General features: G+C 55.2%; 1 protein-coding gene and 1 long non-coding RNA gene across 2 annotated transcripts; one reads left to right on the top strand and one right to left on the bottom strand.

Moving 5' to 3' along the window:
* Nucleotides 1-3: 3 nt before the first annotated feature.
* Nucleotides 4-27985, bottom strand: CELF4 (CUGBP Elav-like family member 4). The gene is made up of 10 exons (XM_072948998.1): nt 27838-27985; nt 27563-27642; nt 27145-27288; nt 26157-26304; nt 24222-24371; nt 20585-20650; nt 18898-18981; nt 13870-13953; nt 8671-8842; nt 4-1503 (listed from the first exon to the last, which is right to left on the bottom strand). The coding sequence occupies exons 2-9, from the start codon at nt 27566-27568 to the stop codon at nt 8715-8717; spliced, it is 810 nt and encodes a 269-aa protein (XP_072805099.1). The 5' UTR covers nt 27569-27642; nt 27838-27985; the 3' UTR covers nt 4-1503; nt 8671-8714.
* Nucleotides 4440-20571, top strand: LOC140688988 (uncharacterized). The gene is made up of 3 exons (XR_012063828.1): nt 4440-8082; nt 16072-16952; nt 20051-20571. It is a non-coding gene; the product is annotated as an uncharacterized lncRNA (long non-coding RNA).
* Nucleotides 27986-27998: the final 13 nt, after the last annotated feature.

The raw sequence follows: 27998 nt of genomic DNA, 5'->3' as shown, positions 1-27998 counted from the left end.
CAGTTTCAGAAATTCTTCAAAGATTGTTTTTTTTTTTTTCTCTCTCTCGTTTAAGGTTTTTGTGTGTGTGTGTGTTGTTTAGTTGTTTTAAGATGAAAGTTCCCAGGTCTCCCTTGCCCGGAAAGTCTCTGGAGCAAGCATGGAAGGCGAGTGAAGCAGAAGGTGTCAGGGCTTGCGGAGAGCGGGCGAGCGCGCGCAGCTCCCGGAGCGAAGCGAGGCGAGGGCGGGGCCCTCCCGCCAGCGGCGCGGCCTCCACCGGCGGCGGCGGCGGCGGGCAGCCAGCAGCCCACGGGTCTGGGCGCGTCCGGCCGGGCCCTCGGGGTCAACGGCGTCCAGCAGCACTCGCGGGGAGAAGGGATTGATGCTCAGTCTAAACTCTACAAAAGTACAGTCCTACAACATCTGGGATTTTAGCAGTAACGCTAACTTCTATAGGTTTTTTTTTTCCTTTTTTATTTTATTTTTTTATTTTTTGCTTTCTTCTAATTTTTCTTCTATTATATAGGTATTTTAAACTTCTCCTTTTTAAAATTCTGTACAACTATTATGATTTTAAGAGGGGGGAAGAGTTAGAAGCATTTACAGACTTTGCACAACAATTATCTTGCCTTGTCGGTCCCTTTTTTCCCCTCCTTGTTTTCTTACACTTCACAGTTAATGAGTTTTAATATTGTGTGTTGCTTTCCCCAAATATCCACCAATTTGTTCATCTTAACAGCTCCATCCAGACATATAATACAGAAAACCATAGGAAAGTGTCATAGACTTGAATGAGGGTAATCAAAGCGCCTCTCAAAGTATCAAAGAACTATTATCTTGCTGTTTTAAAAGCATTGAAGCATTATTTTTCCTTTTTTTGTTTTTTTTTTTGTTTTTTTTTTTGTTTTTGTTTTTTTATTACATTTTTCATAGAATCGCTCTAAGCTGTTTCAAGAACAGCCAGGAGGCAGGAAGGAGGTTCTCCTCCATCCCCCCTCTATTTGACCTAGAGCTACACGTCTGCAATAAAAAGTTTGGTCCTTTGGTCCCTAAATAGCTAAAGGAATGACAGATTGAGATGCTCAGTGACGGCCTCCCAGCCGCCCCCTGGGGACCAGGCCCCGCCACACCGCTTGCCCCAGCCTGCCTCAGGCGCCCACGGGCTGGAAAAGCCCCGGGGATCGGGGAGCAGCGGCTCTTCCCAGTTCCCAGCCCGGTAGCCTCCCCATCTTGTCTCAAGTTATTTTGTTTTTAAAGTTGCCTTTTTTGTGGTTTTTTTTCCTCATTTTTCTTCTTCTTCTTCTTCTTTATGCCATATGTATTTTTTCCCCCAAACACGTGCCCTCTGAACTCCATAGACGCTATACTTCCCTTGAAGAAATGTTAACAGTCACAGAGAGTGTCTGGAGTCTTCAGCTTGATTGATATTGGCTGATATGTCAAAGGTGTCATCCAACAGTTCTCATTTATAAATATATATAGAGAGAGGTTTGTTTTTTAATGTAGCCCGTTCAGCATCCTGCCCTAAAATGAAGAAAATCAGGGCTGATTAAGCCAAGAGAGGAAACACAAAACGCATCCAAACACCAAGAGGAACCTGCCTTGGGGGTTAGGGCGGGAGCTCTGGGAGATGGCGGGAGGGAGGGAAGAGACCGGTATGAGAATTAGTCATGATCATGATACATAAAGAAGAAATCGACTCTTCTATTCAGAGTGAGAAATCACCAGGAGGTCTAGTGGTGATGGTTGTAGCTGAGGTTTGGTTGTCTGTTGGGAGAGGGTTTTCGATTTGGGTTCCTTTAGCATTCTAGAATGGGGGATGGCTAGATCTAAGGGAAGAATTTGGGACTTTTGGACGTGAATTCATAATTGAACTGATCTCTGAGGGGTCTAGCCCAGATACAGTATGTATACAGAAGCCTAGCAAACAAGATAGCAAAAATCTAGCAGCCCAGCCCACTCCTCCCCACGATCCCTGACATGAATTTGGCAGAACCCTTGCCCAGTTTCCAAGCCAACCGCCTCTTTCCCGAGGTCAGTAACTATTTGCGAGGCCATGTATATATACGTATATCTGGATATATGTGTAGAATATATTCACCTGCACATATGTGGATATACATGGGTATGTGTGTATGTATATGCGCAGATACACACATACACACACACACATACTATTTTTCTCATACATGCCAGGGAATTTAGAGGAAATTCAGAACTTGGAGGAAGTGGATAGGAGAACCTAAAAGAAGTTAGAACGGATTTGACCATCGAAGTTAAATTAACTCAGACAGTTCTTGATTTTGTTTTGAATGGTGGCTTTTTGGTGTTTTGCTTTGCATTTCAAAGAAAAAAAATCATGATCTGACTAGAATCCGAAGGAGAATGCTTAATCATTGTGAATTAACAAATGAGACTCGTCTCCATTCTAGCAGGCAGCTTCCACTTATACATGGGGGTGACTGGTTACATCAAGAAAGTTAGAACTGCAAAGCCCCCAGTTGAGGGGACAACGTCATGCGTATATCAATCCATGCTGGCAGGTTTTTCACACTGTTGATTCAACAAACAGCAAACCGTACACAGCAATCTAAACAATTACAACACCAAATAAAATAATAATAAAATTAAAAAACACTTGTCAAGGACCCTTTTTCAGTTGTAAACAAAAAGGTGCATTTCGCTTTTGTCAGTACTGTTTTGTCCAAACCAACCAAAAGGCCCTCCCCAGCCCCCAGGCCCCCCCTCCCCTCCCCACATTTAATTTAGCAGAAGTGGTTACAATACAAACCTTATAATTGTTACCGGGCTCTCTCTCTCTCAGAGGCCTCGGGCTTTGAACTCTAGTTTTTTTGGTTTAGAATTTTTTTTTTTATCATTCTATGACTGTAGAGATTTGTTTTTGTTTTTGTTTTTCCTTTTGAAGTGAGATTTAAAATAGCCTAACTGAAAAAAGACCAGACCTCGGAAAGTGTCAATTGAAAAAGGCCCCCAAATTTCTAGAAAAAAATAAAATCACAATAGTTTCAAGTGCAAGTAAATCAACCACGCATAGATTTTTTTTAAAAGATGTTTTCCTTATTTTTAAGAAAAAAAATAATGGTTTGCACAAGTTAAATGATCCCATGTCCGATAATCGGGAATTCATCTTTATTTTTTTACTCTTTTTTTTTTTTGTTCTTTTGTTTTGTTTTGTTTTTTTCTCTATGTGACATCTAGAGAAGCATAAAAAACGCTGAACAAGAAAAACCAAACAACAGAAAGTAAAACCACTGCAAGCACCAAGAACGAAACGAAAATGAGCACAGCAAAAAAGATTGTGGCAGCACAAAGGTCAAGAAAATGCACGTGTGATCATGACTGGCCAATCATCAACTGATACAACATCCAAGAAAAACGCTCCAATCACAGCACCTCCACGAAACTTGACGGCAATTGTCATGCAACCGATTCTTAGCCTTGTTACATGACGCCATCATGTCACACTGTGAACTTTGAGTTGATTTGAACTTACGGATGGGGGACTGTTTTCTCCACTCTCATGTGATTACGTGAACTTTATTCCTAGCTCAGCGCGAGACTGTGGTGGATTTGACTGGCCCTGGTTGGGTTGTTGGAATTTGATTGAATGACAAAAGAAGAAAAGATTTATATATATATTTATATATGTAGAGAGAGAGAGAGAGAGAAAGAGAGGACAAGAGAGTGTGGGCAAGGGGGGAGGAAGAGGGAGGAAGGGTGGGTGGGTGGGGTGGGGTGGGGGGCTTGGGGGGGACAGGGAGAGTCGGGTTGAGGGTTAAGAAGGGCAAGGAAGAAGTTAAAACAAAATTAAAAGGAAAAATATTTTTACAACACCAGACCACAGCATCAATCTAAAAGCTCTGATGAGAGAACAGCAATCAAATCAAAAGAGAACTGAAAAAAAAACTCAAAGGATGAAGGAAGCCGGCAGACAAACGACGTGGGCACGGCAACACACACACGCACGCGCACGCACGCGCACACACGGTTGTTTGTGCAGACACATGATACACTGTGAACAGTAGCAGAACCTCACACAGGGCCACTAAGGGCATCCGTCACGCGCTGGGAAGAGGAGGGAGGGCGTAGGCAGTTTGGTGAGGGGGCCGGAAAAAAATAAAAGCCCCTCAAACCACCTTGGGCGGCAAGAGATCAGGGAGCACGCTCTCTGCTTTGGATCACCCTTGACTCTTTCTCTCTCCGCCCCCCCGGCTGCCGAGCTCTCCTCGCCGCCCCAGCCTTCCGCGGCGCCCGCCTGTGGACCAGCAGGGGGAGCCTGACAGGGTGGCCCTGCTTTGCGGGGTGGGTGGGTCAGGGCCGGGCTAAGGTGACTGCTGCATCCGAGGGGTCCATCCACGAAACGCTCCGCTACCCAGTACGGCCACACAGCAGCTCCGCCCGCCCCGCCCCGCCCTCCCCCACCCCACCGTGACCGCCATCCCCAGAGAAGGGTGTCTCCAGGAAAAGAGCCCCCGCTGTGAGATGTCGTGATCCTCTCCCCGTCCACGCTGCCTCAACCCTCTTTCCTCAGAACCTTCAGAAAACGAACGCTTTCAGTTTTGAGATTGAGAGTGGATCACATCAACGTTCCCAGAATTCTACAAACACGCCTTGGCGGGGCTGTTTTCATTTCATGATCGCCTCACTCCCTCTGCTTTGCTCCTAAGGTGGCCCGCGGGGCCAAAGCGAGGCTGCTTCTGCCACGTGAAGCCTTTGGAAGGTTCCACCCCTCGGACCCAGGAAAAGGCCCCTGGAAGACCAAGGCGCCCTGCGGGCTAGGTGGCACAGGACACCGGGGAGGGCCGGGCAACGGGCCTGCTGCGGTCAAGTGTGCTCTGCTCTCTCCCACCCCTCCGCCCCCTTCTCCGTTCCTTTACACCTACACCCCTCCGCGTACAGCTCTCTGGACTGACTCATTTCACAGGCCCTGACCTGCCTTCTCTACTGGTGGAGGCTCGGTTCTCTTCTCTGTCAAGCATCATCAGATTATTCCGATTTGAGTTGCCTGGCGTGCATCTCACCACTGGGGGTCCTTTGCCCCTCCCAGGGCATTGGATGTCCCCAGCCCTACCCCTTCCTCACGAGTGCCCCTGAGCTCGCTTCCTGGCCCCCCTCCCCTACAGCACCCGGGCCCGGGCCAAAGCCTGTGCACCAGGCTTGTTTGCAGGCTTTCCAACACATCAGGCTTCTGCAGGCAGCAGCTTCTCTCAGCTTTGTGCTTCCCTTCAGGGAGTGTGGATGGGAAGCCTGTGATCGTGACATGTCAATGTGGATAAGCTGTGAAATAGCTCAGAGGTGACTCTATTTTAAGCCTAATCCTGGCCTCCAGCTCTGCCTTCCCAGAAGAGCCCCAGCCCTGCCTGCCCGTCCAGGCTGAGTTTCTGCTCCCCCAACAGCAGACCTCCCCACTTCACACCAGGGCCCATCATGTGCCAGCCCAGCCCTGACCTGCCACCCTTGCCTGCATCCCCAGCCCCTCCCGAAAGAAAGCTCTTAGACCCACCACCCAGGATATCCAATTGGTGGGGCCGCTGGGGCGGGAGAAGAGGCTGGAGGGCAGTGTCATCAGGTGTCCGCCATGCCAACTGCAACTAAGGAACCCCCGGGGCACATTCCCCCAGTCCTGAGCACTTTCGGGGCGCCCATCCACTGTGTTTCTTTGCCCACTCCCAGCTTCCCTCCAGCTGCCTTTCAGTGCCTGGCGCTGTCCAACACTGGGGATTGAAGCCTGAACATCAAACAGCCTCTCCTCAGAGCCAATTCTAGACAACTTTCTCATACACACTCTCATTTCTCACACACACCTGGCCCCCAACACACACACTCGCACACTCACTTGGCCGCTAAGGAGCCTTCCCAGGGTTGTGCCCCTGCACACCTGCCCACTCTCTTTACTAGGGGGCAGCCGCACCTCTGCCTGCAGGGTGACCCCTGCCTGGCCACCCTCCGGAATAGCCTCCCAGGCCACAGCCCTAGAGATAGCAGCAGGGTCACCGAGCAGCATGGGGAACCCTGAATCAGGTCTGGGAAGCCCCACCTCACGACCCAGGTGAGGAAATTATGGTCCAGCCGAGCCAATTCAGGTGCCAGGTCCTAAACACAGCCGGCTTCTACCCAGAGAAGGCCCAGGCCCAAAGCCACAGCCCGCCCCATGCAGGCCAGACCCGAAGTGCCCATGCCTGCAAACTCGAAGCAGACATTGCAAAAGCACACTCAGAGCCAAAGCCCAGGAACCAGAAGAGGCGGGGACCCGCAGGGTCAGACAGCCAGTGTGTTCTTCCCCCCACAGAACCGCAGGGCTGGGCGCTGGCACACTGGCCCTCAGTGCAGGCCCAGAGCGATCAGCCAGCTCAGAGGAGGGCCAAGGAACTGGGGTGTCTACCCGGGCCTGGCCATGTTTGTGCCACTCTCTCTGCCTTTGTTTCCTTCTTTTTAGTTTCTGGGGAAAGATTTCTTGGAGAAACTCCCATGTTAGCACAAGACAGGAGCCCAGGCAGCCAGAGGCGCGGGGCAGCACGGAAGCCAGGAACCACACTCTCCAGAGACATCGGAATCGGCAGACCCAGCCCCACCGGGGCCTCACTTTATGGAACCAAAGCCCAAGCACGCTCCTCCTTCCCGTGGCGGGGCTGCCCCAGCCCCCCCACCTCCAGTTCTGAGCTGGCCGCCTGCTGTGTCTTCTGTCTTCACCACTGGCCCTAAGATCCCCCTCCCACTCTCCACACTGAGCTACGGCTAGTCCCTTGGCCCCAGTTCAGGTTAGCGCTGCCTTCTGGGCACCTAGGACTCATTATTTGTAAACACCGTCTATCGGCCTGTAAAATCATGCAGGGTTTTAGCTGCTATTGCGTCCTCTTTCCACCCTCCCTCACTGGCAGCAGCCACGTCTCACTCCCCAGCCTTGCAGTGGGTACAGGCTCGAGAACCCTGTTCCAGAGAAGGTGAGTGGTGCTGCTCCTGGGTGGATGGAGGGTGTGCAGCTGACAATGGTGGGAAGTGAGGGGGGACTGGGGAACTGGAGACCTCCCCCGCAAAACTCCACACTCTGAACCTCCACTGAAAAGTTTGTCACGCACCTGACTTTTCTCTCAAACCCCCTCCCTCTCAGGTCACGACAGCTCTTCTCTGCCAGTCACTCAGGCCCAAAGCCAAGCGTCATCCTTGACGCCGCTTCCTCTCACACCTATCTCTAATTCCTTACAAACAGCAACCCTAGCTCTGCCTTCAGAAGACATCTAGAGCTCAACTCCCTCACACCACATTGACTGCTGTGGCCCTGGGCTGAGAGGTCCAGGCTCTAGACCTCTGCTCTGGGCCCTACTGCATGACCGATCCTATCGAAATGCAAGTTAATCTGTCACTGTTGTAAGCAGAGCTCCCCAATGGCTCCCTGCCCAGCCCATGAATGGCCTGCAGGTGGCCCTCCTTATCTCTGGGAGCTCCTTTTCCACTACGCCTCGTGCTCCCTCTCCTCTGGTCACCCTGGCCTCCTGATGGTCCTTGAAGACACCACTTTGCCCTCGCCTTGGAGCCTGCACACTGGCTGTTCCTTCAGCACAAGGACGCACTCCTCCAGACCCTGGTGGGGCTCCCCGCCTCACCTTCCTCAGATCTTTGCTCACGTGTTACTTTTTCAACAAGGCCTACCCTGACTGCCTGATTTAACTGTAACTAACAAACCTGACACACTGTATAATTTACTTTTTGATCATATGTCCTTATTTATTGTCTGTCTCCCTTGCTGAGGACAAGGATCCTTACCAGTCTTACTCACTAATGAGTATGTAACAGTACCTGGCGCCCAGTACCACTGAAGCACCAGAGGGCTGGGCAGCCTGGCCCCGGCCTGTGATGAACTGGGACTGCAGGAGCCCACGGCAATGGGGGCAACCAGGCCAAAGGGGGACTTCTGGGGGCCTGCCCTGGCTTTTCCCTCCCCTCTTCCCCAGGAAGCTGCTTCACCCAGGGGAACACGTGGCCTGGAAGAGGAGTGGCTGGCTGTGCCTCCAGCTGTAAGGACCCAGACTGAGCAGGAAAAGGCGACAACTGCCCATTCATCATGGCCTCTGTAAAGCAGGCAGGGTAAGTGGCCCCAGTCCTGTATCATCAGCCTCCTCAGTTTCTGTCCCATCCTGTTTCGTTTCTCGGTAAAGTTCCCTTTGAAAAGTCCTGTCCGTCCTCTCCAGACTGCGCTGCGGGGAATTGGAGGGGTGAAGGGGTCAAGTGTCTAAAAGCCATCAGCCCTCAGGCAGGAGAACTGGGGAGGGGAGAGCCCGAGAGTCTCGAGAGTCTCGGAGAAGGCCCCAGTAGGGCCTACAGCTCCCCACTGAGCCTACTCCGCCCCCAAACTCTCCAAGCCCTGAGCTGTCCATCTGCTCACCCCGGGGTTTTCTGGCAAACAAGACTGCCAGTGCAGACCTTCTCAGAGCAGTTCCCTCACTCCTGTCCCCCTTGGCTCTGCCGCAGGGGGATGGCCATCCCCATTTCTGCCGGGATGACCACAGCTCATTGCCTGCGCCCTAGGCACCGGGCGAGGAGCAGGTGGAGACGGGCGCAGCGGGTCCAAGGAACAGCAAGGGTCCAGTCCACAGAGGCCAGAGGAGGCGGCGGGTCCGGACAGGGTCAACCACCCCAACCCCCCGTCCCCGCGCCCCGACCGCCCCCGGTTACCTGTGCGAGTCCTGGTCTCCCCCGGGGGACGCTCCCGCCGGCGCTCAGTACGGGCGATTGGCGTCTTTGGGCCGCTTCAGCTGCACCTTGAGCCTCTTCATGCCGATCTGGAAGCCGTTCATGGCCTGGATGGCGGTCTGCGCGCTGGCCGGGTTGTCGAAGCTCACGAAGCCTGGCGAGACACGAGGGACGAGGGCCTGGGTTTCCACGGGGCCGCCCGGGCCGGGAAGGGGCGGAGGGGGAGAAGGTCGGGGACCGAGGGCGGGGCGGGGCAGGCAGCCGCCCCTCCCCGCTCCCGCCGCGCCTCCGGGCGGGGGCGGGGCTCGAAGCTCCACCCCCTCGGGCCCCGCCCCCGCCCCGACCTCGCGGCCCCTCCCGCAGCAGGCGCTGCAGAGGCTCCCGGCTCGCGGACCCGCGCGGACCCGGGCCGGGCCGCCCCCCGCTCCACCTCGGCTCTGGGCGGCGCCGCTCTCCCCAGCGCCCTCTCCCCCGAGGCGGGGCGCCCGCAGCTCGGCGGGGCTCGGAGAGGCGCCCGCCCCCCACCCCGGCCGGCCCCGGCACCTCAGCCCCCGCCTGCGGTGGGAGAGGGCGGACACACCTGCGGGCGGAGTTTATTGGACACTGTCCTCCCTGACAGGAGGGGGCCTGGCAGCGGGAGGGCACGGGGTGCCGGCCTGGGGAGAGAGAGGAGTGCGAGGGGAGGGAGGGGAGGCGCCACGGAGCGGACTTCTCCACCGCCGTTTCCGGCCGCGGGGCAGGGCAGAGGCCGGGGCCCCGCCGCCCCTCCGCCCGCTCCCCTCCCGGCCCGGCTGCCCCCGGCCAGGCTCCGGTGGCCACCGAGGCCAGTCCCGACCGACTCGCGTTAACCCGCCACCGCGCTCCCGGGGGCCGTCCTTACCACCCTTTTATTTAGTAAAGCACCACCCTGGGAGCAGGGGCTCTTGCCCTGGGCTAAGCACGCGCCGATCGATGAGTCCCTTGTGACCCCTCATAAACTAATAATGGTGTAACAAATAATAGTACGAATTGACACTATTCCTAAAAGTCAGCTGAGAGCCTTCTCCGAGCATTACAGACTGAAGACGTGCTTTTCACACGTTCACTTGTCCCAACGTCCCAGGACGGGATATAGAACCATCCGTGGCTCCCAGTCACCTTCTGAAACAAGCAGTTCCCAGGCGGGAATGGATTAGGTTCCCCAAGTTGATTTAGAAGTCACCTTTTGGAACTTTGACTGCATCTCCTTATAGAGACTACGCTACATCAGCATTTCCCAAAATGGCCCTAATAGGTGCTCCTTCAGAAAGGGCTTTCTGTGGTCAAGCAGATTGACAGCCAGCTCACTCTGGGACAGTCCAAGGTACATTAACAAATAAAAACATCCTCCTCCCACCCTAACTCCTCCAATAAATAAACATTCATGGCTTTGTTTAACCTAGTATTTCCTGGAATTTACTTGACTTTAGAGGCCTTTTCTCCTGTAAAATGGACTTAGATCCTGCAAAATATATGAAACTAAGCTTGGCGAAGTTACCAAGCCATCCTGCAAACATGTGTCATTTGGGGTGCTTGTTCCCAGTGGCCGCTAGGCATGTAGGGAGTCAATGTACAGACCCCGCTGAAGCAGAACACTGGTTTTTTTGGTTAATTGCTTATGATACCATGGGCCTGCCTGCAGCCTCTCCCTCACTCTCCCTATGTGGTGGCTGTTTCTCTTATTTTAACTCCGCCCCAGAAACTGCCTCTACCTGCCTCTTTTCTCTTTCTCCTTCCTGCCTTTGCTCACATTTGCTCTTGCAGCCACAAGTCATCAAAGATGGGAAAAGATGTGTGTGTACTCAAGAGTGCACGCATGTCAGCTCAGATGGGACTGGTCAGAGCCCAGGGCAACACCACAAACATCTGTATTCATCTATATGCCAGGATAGGAAAGTTTCCTGATCTTCCATAGTCGGAGATCAATGTGAGTCATCTTTCCACCACCCACCTCACTCCTCCTGGCCCATCCCTTCCCCATCAGATTTCTATGTCTGATGAGTACAGTCAAGCTGTTAGCAGAGCAGTTTTCAAATGTGTGAATGGTGCATCTGTTACACTGCTCTCCCCCAGATTAAAAAGCGTGGGTGAACTAAAAGCCTCTCCCTCTCTCTCAGGACGGGATAGCCTAACTGTGGGTGACAGTCCCCCCTCCAAAAAAACCCCAAATGTGAGCAAAGTGGGGAAAAGATGAGATAAAGATAAAAGGGGCTGGAGGTGCTGTCTAGGGTGGAGATGTAAAGGGAGGGAGAGAAGGTCCTGGATGAGAGAAGCAGCCAAGCCTTCAAGATGAGTTTCTGGAAACTTGGGGGTTGGGAAGGACTGCAGTCTCCATGAACTTCTCTCCCTGAACTAGTTTTGTTAAACTCGCTAGCAGTCAAGGCAGTGAGCCACTCCCCCACTGGCCCCCCTTGGGGCACCATCTCCCATGTTTACGGTTCCCAGGACTGTGTCCCTTCTCCCAGAGCCCCCTGTCCCATTCCTCCCGCTCCTGAGAAGGTTCCTGCCTCCCAGACTGTGGGGCTGTGCAGGTAGAATGCCTTCCTGGTGGCCCTCCAGCCCTTCTCCCATTTGTGCTGCACACAAGGCCTCCAGAAGATTCTGTTCATGCTTATAAAGAGCACGTGGGGTGAGAGCGTGATGGGTTCACTGTAACAAGGACCACATTTGCAGCAAAATGGCCCCTCCTTTGGGAAATAAAGGCACCTCCTGAGGGTCTACTCTGGCCAGATCCCTCACACAGACCATCTCACGTAACCCTCACAGCATCACTGAAAGATGAGCGCTGAAATCCCCATTCCACAAATGGGAACACTGAGGCCCTAAGAGTAAATGGCTTGCCCATGAGTGAGAGCTGGGGACAGCTGCACAGACTCGCTGCCTGAGTGAGTGAGGGAAACCCAGAGGGTTAAGGAGGAGCCGCTGGGCTGGCCAGCTTGGTGGGAGCCTGTTCCTTCTCAGGGCAGGTGGATGCCCAGTGCTAGACATTTGCTCAGGAAGAAAGAACCAGCGTAGAGACATACAGAGAAGGACTTCCAGAAAAAGCAGGGCAAAAATCTTTGCTGGAGAACTTGAATGAGCTAATGGCAAGGGTAGTCTGAGGCTGACTCCCGAGAATGGCAGCAGGAATGCAGGGGGACATGGCTGCAGACTGAGCCTGCTCCAGCCGCAGGGTCCCAGCATGTTCTGGGCTCTTCGCAGTTCTCCTCTGGCTTATGCAACATCCGAGGCTTACTTAAAAAGCAAACGCAGCTGATCTCCAGTTTTGTTGCTCTACATACCTAACTGTAATTCGTCGGAAGAAACAGTGGTCAAACAGTAGAGGGGTGCAACCCAATCTTTGCCTTTTGCCTTGTTTCCCCATCCCCCAGAGAAATGAGCCACTAGGGCAACTCTGTGCCACTGAAGTACCACTGTGGCAGCGACCAGAGGGGAAGGGATAGTGTGCAAAGATCTTGACTGCCTTGGGGAACATGCTTTACACCCTGAAGCCCTTCACAGTCCTGGAAAGCTGGTTTCCAAACTGGAGTCTCCTTAACATGAGCTTCCTGGTGCTTCTACACTCTTGTACCTGCTCCCCAAGGGGTGAGCTGGGTTCTCTGGCCGAAGCAGAATCCTACTCTGTTCTCCCAGCCCCGGTACCTGGGAGGCAACCTGGAGATACAGAGCTTCTGGCAGACTTGTCTCTGGGGGGACTCTCTGGGGACTGGCCTCCTCAATCCTGGGAGACTCACAAGTGGGCCTGGCCCCAGAAAGAAGCTCTCATAGAGACAGAAGAGGAGATGGGAGAGGGGCTGAGGACGAGTGGAGGGGAGAGGTGTGAGGATAAGGTGGGATTCCAGGAAGTCTGAAGCAAATCAAAACTCAAGATGCCCAGTTACACTGGAATTTCAGATAAACAATAACTGCTTTTTTTAGTATAAGTATATCCTCAATACTGCATGGGACATATTACACTAGTATTTGGGACATACTCACGCTAAAAATGTATCCATTGTTTATCGGAAATTTCAATTTCACCGGGCATCCTGTGCATCCCATGGTTTCTCTGACAAGCATACTTCTAGGTCCTCTTGAGTCCTCTGTCTCTCTCCTAACACCTGCCATCAGGAGAATTTCCCCAAAGTACCTTCATCCGGTCACTCCCACCATCTTACACCGCCTACCACACCACATGAAGCATCCTCACCTCAATGGTGGAAACCCTCCCCAGCACAGACCCGCCCTCACAGCTCGTCTCCGCAGAACCCTCTTTTCTCCCCAAAGCCTCCTGCTTCCTCATCCACTGACCTTGGACTCTTTGCATCCCAGCCCCCATGCCCTCATCCATTCTTTGCCCCTACCTGGAATTCCCTCCCCTTCCTTTGTCTATTTATATCCCCCTGTCTTTCTCATTCCTCCATTACTTGGTGCCTCGCAGATTTCACTGTTTGTGAATAGACGAGATTTTCATCTATGCTCAGACCTGAGGCTTCCTGAGGGCAGGGACCAGTTTCCTCTTCCTGATTCCTCAACAATTCGGCTCTGGTGGCCTGAAGGGGTGGGCCGGGGGAGGAGGGTTCGCTGGATGGCAAGAGGGGAGCAAAGAGCAGGGTAGACAGAGAAGGGGGGCGGGGCAGAAAAGGGAGGTAGACAGAGGAAGCCAAGGGGCAGGCATAGGGGCCTCAGCTGGGCAGACACCCCACCCCAAGGGTCATGCTCAGTTTTTACCTCGGGGCCACTCTGACCTTGAGACCAGAGTGGTGCCGGGAGAATGGGTATGGCCAGGCTCTGCTCCCTACCCATCCACCCCTGCCCTGGGTGGATCCCTTCCCCTTCTCAGCTGGTTAGAATTGAGCTTTGGGGCTGGGAGGGAAGACTATCTCTTGGACTGGGACAGGGGAGCTGGGGGAATGGGTGGGAGTGGGCAGGGAAAGCCGAGAAGCCGAAAGAACAGAAGAGAGAAGAGGGGTGAGAGATGGAGGCTGGAGGCTGGGCCACAGGGAGCACTTGGGGGTAGGGGGCGATGTGAAGGAGCAGGTTAAAAGCAGTTGGACACCGATAAATTGGTGCGAGCACCGCCCTGTCCTAGGTGAAGCTAGTTGGTTTGTTATCTTTACCCACCAAAGCATTTACTTTGGTTAGTCGCCCGATCCACAAACACTTTCGAGGAGATGACATTACCGAAAGGGAGGAACATCTGCATCAGCTCAGCGTCCCCAAACTCCTGGGGCAGATGGTAGATGAACAGGTTACAGCCCTCGGGCCCTGCGGTGGGGGGGGGGCGGGGGAGGAGGGATGGCGGGGTGGGGGAAGAGAGAGACAGAGGAGAGGTGAGCGAGTTAGGCAGCGGCAGCAGGGAGGGGTGGGGGCAAGGTTAGGAGGGGGAGTCTCATCCAAGATCCAAAGGTGGCCATGGAAAAGGGGGGTTGCTGAGCCCCAGATATGAGCTCTGGTCTGTGCTCTGCCCTTGGGCAAGTCACTGAACCTCTCTGCACCTCAGTGGCCCTTTCTGCAAAATGGATCCATTTAACAGGGTGCCTGGCAACTTGAGGGCTCCAGGGGTAGAGTCAACCAGTGAATGGGGTGAACATGCCAAGATCTGATCAGTCGTGGAGGTGAGATGCTGAGAGGAGGCAGGGGGACGGAGACCTGCCCAGTCCAGATTCAGGGGAGGACGGAGGGAGCTGCCCTGGGGCAGCCATGCCCCTGGAAGACTCACCTTACCTCCCACAGGCAGGCCACTGGGGCCCGGAATCCCCATCCTCCTCCCTGACCTGCAGCCACTCCTTCCTACCTGGTCCCCAATGGCCCTCCCCTCCTCCCTCGCCCTGAACCTTAAACTCAGCCCTGATCTTGAGAGCAAAAATCAAAATTTATACCGCCTCCTCCAGCAAGCTAGGTGAGCAGAAAGGGCTTCCCAGCAAGGCTCCGTGATGGGATACCCACGGGCCAGGACACCCACAAGCCTCATCGTATGAAAGGCTCCCCATTTCATTACAACAGTAACAGTCCAGCCACTTCTGTAGCGTGAACTGCATGTCAGGCTGTTCCACACATTTGACACGTATGTTAAGGCACCTAATCCTTACAGCAGCCCTGAGGCAAGTACTGTTGTCACCCTCACTTCACAGATGAGAACACTGAGGCCCAGAGAGGTTAAGCCACGTGCCAAGTCACACAGCTAGTGGTGATGGAGCCAGGATATGAACCCAGACCCAGGCCGCCTGCCTCCGTAGTCTGTGCCCTCCTCTCCCTGTATCTATCATAAATCTCAGTGCCCCACAAACCCTGAACACTGGTGAGGTGTTTGGATTTCTGAAATTTCCAGACAGCTAAAGATTTACATTTTTCTTTTCAAATGACCAAAACATTCAGTTTTAATGCTTTGAAAGGGAACTCTCTTCAAGATGCTTCGTCTTTTTCTTGTCATCTAAAATAGACTATGCCATATATAACTTAGCCTTTTAAAGTGGGGTCATTTCAATGTTTGTTTCCAACCCATGGAGGACATGCGGAGAAAAGACCTGCACTTGCTAAGAGCTGGGTAAGAACTGAAGTTCTGATCAGAGGCTGGTGGAAACTAAGCAGGAGCTTAAAAGGAAAGGCTGTCAGGCACTGACGTGGGCTGATGTGTGGCTTTCACAGCCAGATCCTGGCTCTCTGTGACGCGCGAGGCTGCCAGATAACCCAGTTCTGGAGCAAAGCGCCAGCTCCGGAGTCTCCCTGTCCTTTTTTCCCTCTCCTGTCCCCTCCGAGCTCTCCTAACTTCCTCCCTCCATCTATCTCCACCCCCTTGAGGGTCACAGCTGATCTCTAGGAGTCCTCTAACCACCAAAGCCAGTCCTCGGTCCTGGTCCTGGTCCCTGCCCTAAACCGCCAGCCCATCCCCGCCCTCCGGCCTCCCCTCCCTGGACTGCTGGCTCTGCCAGCGGACGGCGCTTTCAGAACCGGCGCAAGCATGCTCCCTCACCCACTTCCGGGGTCCCGCTGCTGGATTCCCCATGCTCTGGTGGCCCTCCCCTCACCCATCCCCTCCAACCATGGCATGTTCCCACTGACTCATACACTGAACGTGTCCTTTGGCGGTCCCCAACTAGACGTGTCCCCTTCGGACAGGAACCAGTTTGAAGGCCTAATCTAAGCTGCACCTCCTCCAGGACCCCCACCCGGCTCCTCCCCACATCCCTTCCCTTCTGGGGCTCCCTGAGTCCACAGCCCGCACTGCAGTCTGAGGTTCTTTCTCCTGTACGACTGGGAGGTTTTCTCTCCAGCCAGAAGGGGGCGCTCTCTAGGAGTAGGGCATTTGCCTTTCCCCCATCCTCCTACTCCCCTTCCCCAGCACATGCCTTCCCACCTCCTCCCATCCTTACTCTTTTCTTCCAGGCTTCCCGGAGCCCTCCAGCCCACGCTGACACTTGCCTTGAACGTGGGACCCTCCCTACAAGTTCAGGTTCTGCATGCTGCTTTGTGTGGATGTTACTTCTGTTCTCCTTAAAGAGACAAGGAGTCTTCAAGGGCAGAGCCACTGAGCTCAGTCCCACCAGCAGGGCGTGTGGCTGAGCCCCACAGGGGTGGCTCTCCTAGCCCCAACCTACTCCCCTGCCCCTCCCCCTCAACAGCGAGTCTACACACTGTCCTGCTCCAGCTAACCCGGAGCCCTCAGCGCACTCCCTAATTCACAGATTATAGAGCATCCAGATGGCACAACCGCAGGACTTCGGATATCAATCTGGTCCAACCCAGCCTTCTGAGAAGTGGTGAAACGGAGCTCCAGAGACAGGAAGTGACTGCCCTGGATCACACCGCAGCCCTGGACACAGTAATCTGGGCTCGTCTGTGGGCAGACAGCCTCGGGGGGCTACAGGCAACTGTCTCCAGGCTCAGCTCAAAGACAAAGGAGCTGGAGGGAAGGTCCTGCCCAGCAACCATTGGGTCCTGGTATTTCAATGGCATGACACGAGGGGAGATGACCATGGTGGAAGGGGGCCAACCACTGCCATGGCTGGAGGAACACAGCCTCCCGCAACCCAGGACACAGCTTTGGTCTGGCTTCAACCCACCCTCTGCCCGTCTCCCCCCATTTCCAGGCTCACCTCATACTGGGCAGCATCCCTCCCTTTGCTCCTGCTGTTCTCCCCGCCTCCGATACCCACCTCCCCATCTCTGCGTACTGAAGACCTCATCCTTCAGGACCCCAAAGCCTTCCCTGACGACCCCACTCCCACTGCCTTGAGCTTGCCCTTGTGAGCAGCAGGCTTCTACAGGTATCTGGGTTCACATCTCACCCCTCCCCATGCTCTGCTCTCCCGTGGTACCGCAGTCAGGGAGAATGGGGGCAAGGGTGGACGATCCCCCTGCCGGAGGGGAGGCTGGAGTAGGGGGACTGGCCAGTCAGTCTGCTCTAGGGAGCAGGGCAAGGGGGAGGGGGAACTGAAGCTGCTCAGAGATGGAGAGAAGGTATTTGAAAGAGTTCAGAGCTAGACACGTGAGCTGGTATGAAGTGTGACGTGGGGGAGGGGCAGGGAGCAGATGGAGAGACTGGGTTTAAGGCCAGTGGTAGGGGCTATCACGTGTGTTGATCAGAGCAGCACTGACCTGCAGAGGTGTGTGTGTGTGTGTGTGGCAGGGTTTAGAGACCCCTAAGCCCACGGGCCAGAGTGACGCAGGGCTCTGACTATGAGGTGGGGGGGTGGCCTGAAGCCAGTGGGGTGACAAAAGCAGTGAGGGCCCATGGGGACAACTCTCCGTCCTGGGCCTGAGATGGGCAACGCTGGGACTCCTGGACCCCACCTCTTGTGCTGGAAGGCATGGACTGGGGGGAGGAGGGCGGGGCAGAGCAGGCTCCAGGGCCACAGCCCAGGGAGGCGACCCTCTGGTGGAGGCAGGGCTGACGGACCATCCCCCACCCCCACTTCACCAATGGCCCCAGGTGTGACCCGGAGCTGCTGCAGGGTGTGACTGCAGGAACAAGCAGGGGGCCCCAATGTGCACCCCTCCGGGTTCCTGTAATTTGGTCCTCATGGGCCCAGGGACGTGATGACATGGGTCTCAGGAGCTGCCCAGTGCCTGTGAACTAAGGTGAGCCTTAGTCCACCTTCGGAGGGGGAGAAAAAGTGGGGAGGGGAGGGCCGCGCGCAGTGAGAAGTCCGTAGGCACTTGGTGCAGTTGGGAAGACAGACCTGAGCTAGTTTGACCCTCATACGCTCTGGGGACTGATCATCACTGTCCTATTTCCCAGGTGAGGACACCAAGGCTGAGAGAGGAGAGGCCAGGCTGGGAGGCAGACCCAGGGGGCTTTGCTTCAAAGACCAGGCTCTCAGCTGTCCAGGCTCTGGGGCCTGTTTGGGGCCTGACCCCAGGGGTTTGGATCAGCAGACCCCCGGGGTCCTTTCCAGGACTAGCCTACATCCCACAGCTCAGGGACGGTCTGCTGCAGGGGCTTGGAGCCAGCCACCTAGAGACCACTGGAACCCCCAGGCCACGTGGGCTACCAGGACAGGTGTGGGGGCCTCACAGGCAGGATGACCCTTTTCATGGGGGGGGGGCACAGGACCCTATCAAACAGAGCTTCGCGAGCATCCCTGCATCCCCGAGTGTGGGCTTGTTTACCCGGCTCCTGCGGGGCTCCGGGCTCTGGGGTAGGAGGACTCTCAGCACCTTTAGGACGGTCCGTCCTCCCTTGCTGGCCCACCCTGTTCACACTGGGGCCTCTGGACGTGGCTTTCCAGGTCCCCCTCTTTCTCTAGGCCTAGCCTGGGGCACTCCCATCCCCTCACCAGCATTAGAGTCCTTCCCTGGGAGCTCCAGCTGAATCCTCCACTCACCAGAGGGAAGAACTTCTGTCCATGATGAACTGGTCTCCCTTCTCCCACCCACCACCCCAGCCACGAGCATCCCATTTCTCCTCTTCCTTTCCATTGGACAAATGCTGCCCGTTGCGGGAGGATAGATTCTCGGACCCCATCTCCTCTGGGGGCCCACCTTCCTGACCTCCCTCCACCCCAGTCTGCAGAGCCGCCCATGACAGCGCACCTCTGCACTTGGATTGCAGAGTGCGGCCTCTCACAATCCTGCAGCCTCCCCTCACTCTCAATACCACGCACAGACGTGGTCACCTTGCAAACAGAACCCCCCAGCCAAAGGCCCAGGTGAGCAGCTTCTCTGGGGAGAGAACGGGGAGGGGCCTGGGAGCCCGGTTTACAGACTCACCTTCTCTCTGTTGCTGGGGGATCATTGGAGGTGGCTGAGGAAAGGCCTGGCTTATCTGACCATAGGCAGCAGGGTAGGCGGCTGCTGGAGGGCCAGAGAGAAGAGACGGGAGCGAGAGATGGTGACAGTGACATGGAGAGAGACAGGGTGAGAGGCAGGAAGAAAGAGAGAAATTTCAGTGTTGAGTAGTAAAAGCAGACCAGCCAAAAAATGCATTTCAGCTCAGTCTCTTAAGATAGAGCCAGTTTTCATCAGTCACGACGGACGAGCAGCACATGGAAGATTAGAAGGAGGGGTATGTGTGTGTGTGTGTGCGCGCGCGTGCTGGTGTGTGCATGGGGGAGGCGAGTTTAATCTGAAACAATGGACAATCCACATGTGCGGATAATCCACAAGAACGGATAATTAAAAGCATCAGAATGCCCTGGACACGATGGTCCCACACCACCTGGAACCCCCAAGGTATTCCCCTTCTCTGAGCCACGGTGGACTCTGGCACCCACGCCCTCACCCCTACTCAGAGGGCGCCTGTGTGGGAGGTGGGGGGCCATCCGAGGTGGGGGCTTGGCCTTTGGATCCTGCCAGTGGGGGGTCCCCAGGGGCTGAGGACTGGGTTGAACAAATCTGATGCTTTGTATATTTAATGGGAAAGGGCCAGAGGTGGGACAGGAATGGGGAGCCCCCTCCTCCGCCTGGCCTGGCTCCCAGAGGGGCTCAAGGGAGCTCAGCAGGTGAGACAGACAGCTTCCCCAGATGTGAGAGGTCAGCTTCATCTGGGTCCCTATGGTGCCAAGCAGCCCCATCACCCTCAGGGGAGACGTTGCTGGCTCTTCTAAACACAGTGAGGAAGGACCCTGACCTGGCCAGACAGCAGGACATTGGCTGAACGGGGATGACTGTGGTGTGTGTGTGTGTGTGTGTGTGTGTGAGCGCGCGTGCGAGCGCGTGCACGGGTGTTGCCCAGCCCAGGGGAGGAAGAGGAGCCTGGCCGACAGCTGGCCTTGGACTTCCTACAGCAGCTCATCACCTTCCCATTCAGTGATCCCAGGCCATCTGCTCGCTCAGGGCTGTCTCTTCTTGCTTTTCTTTTTTTTTTTTCTACCTCTGGCTGCCTGTCGTCCCTGGTTCCCTGTCAACCTTGTTTGGGCCCCAGCCCAGATGCCTGTGTATGTCCAGCGGGAACGGAGATGGAAACTGCTTCCCTTCCCTCAAACCCAGCATCTGTGCTTCCTGGACCGGTGGCTGTGGACTGCGAGGGCAGCGCCCCAGCTCCGGCCTCACCCCAGTGCTGCTGGAAGGCTTGGGAATCCTGGACGAACCAGCCGTGGCAGCACCACAGGGGAAGGAAACCTCGCGTCAAGCATGAGTCATTTCACAGCAAGGTTAAAGCTTAGCCTGGCTCACCAGCTCATCCAAAGTTCTGACCATACACCACTGCCATGATGGCTGAGTTCTGCCTGATCGCCAGGGGGCGCCAGAGAGAGGGAGGCAGCCTGGCATGGCGGGGGTGGTGGCCTCTGTCAGTAAAACCCTTCCTCGGACTACTCCGGCTCCCTGGCAGTCCCTCCCTGCTCCCCCCTCCCACACAGTGCTGGGCGCAGGCCTGGGTGCAGAGGGGGCACCAGCGCCCAGGCATGGGGAGGCGCACGCAGCCAGGGGACGCCGGTGGGGACGCGCGGATACTAACGACCTGCATACTGCTGCACTCCAGCGTAGGCCTGCTGCAGGGGGTCCGCGGCGGTGGGGCTCTGCGCTGCAGGGGAGCCAAGGGGGCAGAGGTCAGCATTGCTCTCCCAAACCAGCCCCTCCCCCACCGTGCCCACAGCGATTCTGCTGTAGCTGCATGCTTCCCGGCCACTGTGATCTCCGTCCTGGAGCGGGGCATCCGAGGTAGGAACTCTGCGCGGGGGGCTTCCCTCTTCCCCATCCCAGGGCCCTTAGTAGGGTGGAAGGTTGACCACCCTGGGCTGGGGGATGCAGGCTACAGCTGGCTTGGGGGTGTGGTGAGATGGATGGTTCATGAAGAAGGCTGGGAAGGAGACGCCAGAGGAGGGCTCAACCATGAGAGCTTGGTGGGGAGACACATGAGAGCCCTGGCCCTGGAGAAGGGCTGTGGGAAAGCAGACAAGGGGGCTAGGGGCTATCAGGAGGGTGGTCTCCTCCTCACTCCTCCCCAGCAGAGCCCAGCTGAGTGAAAGAAAGGGCATGAGATGCCTTACCCTGCCACCAAGTCCCCTGGGCCACCCACCCCTGTTCAAGTAGAGGGACCTCCTCCCAAATTCTCAGGGACTTTGCACAAGGCATGGAGGTCTTCCATTCCTGGGCACAGCTGAGATGCCCACAGCAGCACTGACCACACAAGTGAAGTCCACCTCACGGTGCCTATGGACACCAAAGAACCAGAAGTCCACAGACCTTCTTCCACCTGACCTCGGACTGGGATGCCTGCTGCCCAGCGCAAGAGGACCTGCGGCTGAGACTTTGGTAAGCAACCCAGGAGGGCCGGTCTGGGGAAGAGGCTTGGTTCACTTCTGTTGTCTGTGCTGTGTCTGCAGAAGCAGTGAGTAAAAGCCTCGATGGCGCATGGACCAGTGGAGGACACTGCCTTTGGTGACCAAGGCCAGTGATGACTGAAGTGGGAGTGGGTTGGCCTTGGGGGCCCAGGGAGGTGGATGGGGACAGATTCGGCCTCAGTATATCTGGGGCAAGATGGAGGGCACAGGGAAGCAGCAAGAAAACCATCTGGGCTTATCTGCCTGGTGACCCAGGCCAGCCAAGCTAACTGGCCATGCCAGGCTTTGAGGCCTGTAGACCAGAGAGAATTTCCAAACATCCCTCCCAAGCGCTCATCCCTGAACCTCTCAGTAACGTAACACTAGAGCAATAGCACCCAGGTCCCAGGGGAGCCAGGGCACGTGCTGGGGCAGAGGTCCTTAGAGACAATGAGGATGGCAGCCGGGGAACTGAGCCCAGGAGGAGGGGCAGCTGAAGATGGGTGGGGGTGCGGGCTTCATCCCGCCCGGGGTTGTCCAGGACAAAACCTATCCATCTATTTCCCTTGTGGTGGACACTGGAGCTTCCAGTGGTGATATGGTGGTGGCACTTGGCGGGGTGGTGTCCTGCTCCCTGGTCTAACTCTTCCCCCAGCCTGAGCTCTCTGGAGGGAGAGCCACTTCTTGCTTGTCTTCTTGGCCATGCCAGCTGCTCAACCACATACAGCCTTTATGCCAATTAGAGAAAGATCTCTTCTCTGAGCATAGTTTGGTGCCCTGTGCAAAATATAAACTGCACAAGGTAGATGGCAGCTCCCCCAGCACAGGTCATAACAAGTGCTCAGCAAATCCCGCAACATAAGGAATGAATGAACAGCCCTTATCATTTGTGACAGCCACCCCTTCGGGTGTTGTGTGGCAGTAAAGGCCACACTGTGTGCTTCCAGCATGATCTCGATGAGCAAGAGGGGAGAGCAGAGATGCTACGTGGGGCTTGGAAGTGGAGAAAAGCATTTCTGAGACCCCTCTCTACTTCTCTGCTTAATGACCTCATTAGTAACTGCCACAGAACGAACACTTTGAAGGATCTCGCTCATTAGAGCAGCTCCAAACTCTGCATTTAAAGATGGTAAATTAATTTTTTTAATGTACTGCTCTTCTCCTTTCCTTCCCTCCATCCCTCCCTCCTGCTCTGGCAGGGGATTGTTTATGGGATGTGGCAGATTGTTATAAATGGGGGAGAGAAACATTTCCAAATTCCATGAGGGAAAGAGCTCACAGATGCTGCTGGGGGTGGGGAAGGAGCAGGTTTGTCAAAATCCAGAGATCCAGATGGGCTTGTGGGCGGGGTGGGGGGAGGTAATGAAACCACCCAGATGTGCTGGGAACTGTATCTCCCAGCCCTGATGGAGGAGGAGCCCAGGAACCTGAGATGGGTGGGGTGTCTCCCACCTCCTGCTTGCCAAGCCCCTCCCCTGCCTCCCTTGCCAGCCTGGAGTCTTCACCCTTAAACAACACTCCAGATCCTCCAGGCCCTGTCACTCCACTCCCTAGGCTTCTCTAGCCTCTTCTCTGTGCACTGAGGGCTGAGTCGTCGGAAAAGCACCGGGAAGGGGTCAAGAAAAACTCCAAGTTCAAAGTCAGGAAATTCTCCTCTATTTCTCTCCAGCACAGTGACACTGAACTCTGGTGCTGGCAGCACTTTTATACTCTCTGGATGTCTGGGCCTCACTCCAGATACTGAAATCAGAATCCCTGGGTTTCTGTGATTTTACAACCACACAGTAGATTCTGACAGGCAACCAGAGTGGGAAGCATGAGTTTGCCCCCAAAGCTGACCTCCTCTGCCCTGTTGAGCCAACCTCCTTACCACCCCCTGTCCCTGCCAGGCGAGCCCCTCCTGCTTCTGGGCCTCCAGGACAGCCCCTCCACAGCAGTGTGCTCCTTGTTCATCCAGAAGTCTCCAATTCCTACCCAGCTGTTAAAGGTTGACCTGTGCGGCTCTTCGGGAAGCTCTGCTGGGCTTCAGCCTACAGAACTCTCCCTTCCTTTGAATCCTTTAGCATCAGAGGACACTCACTCTTGACCATACTCTGCTCTGCCTTATGGCTTTATTATTCTGTTGATGTCTATTGTGTTCCTGACTGGCCCAGCTTCCCTGCTCCAGTGCCAGTTTATCCTCAAGACCAGAGAGAGGAGCTGTTTCAAGTCAACTGGACATTTTTACCATGCGAGAACTGCTAAGTTTTAGAGGAACAAAGTTCATCAGGAACAGGCCTCCTGGATCTTCTTGTGTGCCAGAATTCATGAAAGCAGGACCCGGAAGTTATCCGAGGTTCTGGTCCTCTGTCCAAAGTGCTGACCATGGCTTTGTGTGCACCAGGGGACTGAACAGGTATGCACTAGCCAGATCACCAATCAATATACCTCCACTTGCTTCCCAACAGAGTCTTTTCCTACTTAAATCTGATTATTCTTTTAGCTTCCATCCCCTCATTTCTTTGGGGTCGAATTCACTCTTAATTAATTTGCAGTTACTAGCCTCTCTCTGCTTGGTTGGATGACTCATCTATTCTCTTTTCTTCTCTGAGGGAGCCCCGGGAATGGGGTTCTCACCCATCAGACTGACAAACCCCCAAGGATTTGTCTTCTCTCCCACTAGGAGCACCCTGAAGGAGGGCAGGAGGCTGGCTCTCCCTGATCACATTTGGGGTTCCACCAGGGAAAAGACAGAGGGCAGGAGCCACACATTCAGTTATAACAGCAAGGACAGGGACAGAATGGATGAGGAGAGTGCTGCATGGGGAAGGAAGGGCTACCAGATGTACTTACCTGGGTAGGGGTGGATGCCATTGGCAAACACAGCTTCTGCAGCAGGTTGTCCATTAGCCTGCGGGGGGAGGCCAGTGAAGCCGTTCACCCCAATGGGGGATGGGATGCTAGGCACGGCTGGTGCAGTGATGCCCGGAGGGGTGCTGCCACCTGGTTCCAGAGGTGAAGAGGGGTGGAAGAAGGGGGAAGCAAGCAGAACACAGGTGATGAAGGCCAATCCCTGGAGCTCCACCCTGCTGGCTCCAAGTGCCTGGGGATAGACTTGGACCTCACACATCAACTCAGTCCTATCTGTGGGTCATGACTTGAGTTATCTCCCTGGATGTAATGAGCCTATTCTTCCCAACTGTATCTACGCTTCAAGGCAGAGTCCATATTCCACCTACCCTATAAGACTTCCCTGACCACTGACTGCTCGACCTTGGACCTGTAGCATACAGACCTTTAAGTGCCCTTGACTTTGACCACAGTTGGTCTTCCTTTAGTCTTTTTCAGTGGCTCTTGCTCATGCCAGCTAAGTCAGGATGGACTGGTCACTGTTTCTAAGCTGTGGCTCTGCTCCCTGCTATCTTCACTAGATGGATCACTGAGGGGTTGATCTGCCTCCTCATGAAGGAATCTCAATATGCAGGTGGAGGAGGTCTTAATTCTGGTGTTCCCTTGCGCTGAGGAAGACAGCCCTTTGCAGAGTCCAGACTCAGTCCTATTCATACACAAAGTAGACACCCTGGCCTCCTCCAGTTAAGGCAGTGGTGATGCTCATTGTGGTGAGGGTAAAGCTGGGGTCAGATGACAATACACTGTGCCTTTCCTACATCAGGTAGACGGAAACCAAGGTGTGGATGGCACAGTGACTGTACTGAGACCCCAGAGGCTGGAGAGAGCCTTCCTCTTCATGTAGGAAGCAGGGTCTCTCTTTGGATGAGGACCTGAGGCCATCAGGAATGTCCCTAGGTTGGGGATTAGAGTTGTGGGGTAGTACTGAAGTTGAGGCTAGAGATGCACAATCTTCTATAGCTTTTAGCTGGGAAACGAATAGCTCCTGGATGTCAGGTAGGCTGCTGCTATGGCCTGGCTGCAGAGAGCCACGGAAGCTTGGTGAACGAGAGCTGGGGTGTTGTGCCAGCCCTTGGAGCTAGTCAGGCATTCTTAACTTTGAAACTATTTACATTTATGGCCACATATTTCCTTATGGGGAGCTGTCCTGTGCATCGTAGCAGCATCCTGGTCTCCATCTACCAGATTACAGGCACATTCACCCTCCTTCAGTTGTGACAACGAAAAATGTCTCAGGACATTGCCAGATATTTGGGGTTGGGGTTGGGGTTGCCGTAGTTGAGAATCACAGAACTGGACAATAGCCAAGATCCAATTAAAAACATGCTTTGTAAGTGGGACTGTTTCTAACCCCTCTGTCCTTTAATAACTCTTGGGGTTCTTCCTTGCTTGTGTAGTTGTCTTGGAAAAAGATAGTGAATATAAGTTGGGTTAAATGGAAATGAAAAAATGGGGTTCCCTCTCTGCTTGGGCCAGGGACCAAACAGGGCCGCAGAAAGGGCAGGGTGCTCCCTGCCTCGGACCTCAAAGGGAGATGTTTTCCTGTCAGTTCCTTTCCTGATATCTGTGTTAGAGACCAGCATGAATTGCCCCCTGACATCTGACACGGCTAAACAACTTGAATGAAATTCTCACCACCCTGATACCACACCAGCGACTGCTTGGGGCCCACATTCCATCTTCCCTTGGGACCTCAGGGATTAGGACATTTTTTGAGACAAATTTCCAGAGGATAAGGCCTGCGATGGGTCCAGACATCAGGTGCTCTTGACACAGGAGGGTCCATTGGTGGCCGCCACTGGCCAAACAAAAGGTAGCAATCTGGGTCCAGCTGCCTTCCAGCTGGGCCAGGCCCTGTGTTTGTACCTTTTCACTCACCTGAGGTTGGGGTCATGGGTGCGGCCGCCAGGCCGTTCATGTTGAGGGCAGCCATCTGCTGCATCTGGGCGGCGGCAAAGGCAGCCATGGGGTTCAGGTAGCCACCCTGCGCGACCGATGCCATCAGTGCCGCTTGCTGCTGCATCAGCTGGGGCAGAGGGAGTGGAAAAAATACCATGCGCTTCCACGGGGGCAGCCCTCCCCACCAAGGGGTTCAGCTCTGAGACCAGCCTCCCAGGCCCTGAGTCCCCTGGTTGCTCAGACACATCTCCCTACCCCACCCCCAGAGAGCCCTGACATCCTCCCCATATCTGCCCTAGTCCTCAGTGGCTATTAGAGACCAGCGCCCAAGAGGAAACTGCATTCAAAAGTATTAGTTGTAGGGGAGGAGGAGGGGGACTGGCTCCACGGGTGCTGGTCAGCCCTGAAAGGCCTGAAGTTCATGGCGATATGACATCCAAAGCTCTAGAGACATGCTGGAGGAGCCTCTGTAGAACTAAGCTGTTGGAGATTTCTGTCCCTAACTTGGAGTCTGCTGGGTAAAAGCTACAGAAGAAGCATGAATAAAACCTCAGCTACCTGCAGTGAGTGGGAACTGGGGTGACTGTTGAAACTGGCCAAGCTGGGACACTGCTGAAAAAGTGAGTGCATTTTTAGAACTAGAACCCTGGCCTACCTCAGTGCCACCCATGTGAGTGCTGAGGGGAGATGCTGTCAGAGACAGCCTCAATGTGGAAGAAAGAAGTTGGTGGGCCAGGGCCCTGAGGGGAACTACAGGGGAAGTGTGGGTGAGGAGGGCTTTGTGGCACGTCCAAGGACCCCTGCCAGGAGTAATCAGAAGGCTGAGGACACCTTTCCATGAGTGGTGGCAGGGGTGGGGTGGTGCCAACAGAACACCTGAACCTCTCCCCTCCTTCCCATCCATGCTTCCTAGGATTCGTGAAGAACCGCCGCCTCCTCCCCCTCGCCCCGCTGTGCCCCCACTTACTGCCTGTGCGTAGGCGCCGTAGGCTCCAAACGGGATGGCCATGGGGTTGAACATGCCCATCTGGCCAGCCATCTGCTGCATTCGCCGCATTGTGCGCTCCTTGTCAGTGTCGGCGAACTTGACCACCAGACTGGATGAAGCTCCCTGCAGCCGGGACTGTGCGTGAGGCCCACCAGCCCAAACCTCCTCTACTCCCTAGCCTAGGCCCACGGGGTCCCATCCACTGGGTGCTATGGGGAACGGGGTGGGTGGAGGACCGTGATGAGCACCAATCCTCGCCCAGGGGTCTAGAGTCTCAGCGCCCCGCGCGCGCCCTACAGATGCGGTGGGCGGGGCCCTACAGACGCGCTGGGTGGCGGCGTGTCGCGGTCCCTCATTGCCCCCGTCCTTGCCCCTACCCAGGGGCGGCCGCACTCACCGGCATGGTCTGGCTGCCGTGCAGAGCGTTGATGGCGGCCTGAGCCTCGGCGTGGGAGGAGTACTTCACAAAGGCGCACCCTGGGGGGACGGGAGAGGCTGAGCCACGGCGCGAGGGCCCAGAGGAAGGCCAGAGAAGCGAGAGACTGAAAGGCGGGGCACGGGAGGGGCCGAGGGGAAAGGGCGACTCCCAGAAGAGAGCAGAGTCAGACACAGAGACAGTGAGAGAGACACCGACAAACACGGAGACAGAGCCACACAGAGACCGAGAAAGACCTGGACCGGCCAGAGACTTCAGAGCATCCTTAAGTCTCCGCGTCCCGGTCTGGACTTGGATCGCGGTCTTTCCTGACCCCCGGCCCGACCGCCTCACCCCTTCCGAGCAGCCTTCCCTGGCTCGCCCGACGGGACCGGCTCCAGGCGGCTCCAGACCCGCG

The sequence above is a fragment of the Vicugna pacos genome, chromosome 24 (genome assembly GCF_048564905.1).
Source record: "Vicugna pacos chromosome 24, VicPac4, whole genome shotgun sequence".
In the NCBI taxonomy this organism is placed as follows: Eukaryota; Metazoa; Chordata; class Mammalia; order Artiodactyla; family Camelidae; genus Vicugna; species Vicugna pacos.
This window is presented reverse-complemented; position numbering and strand designations above follow the sequence as displayed.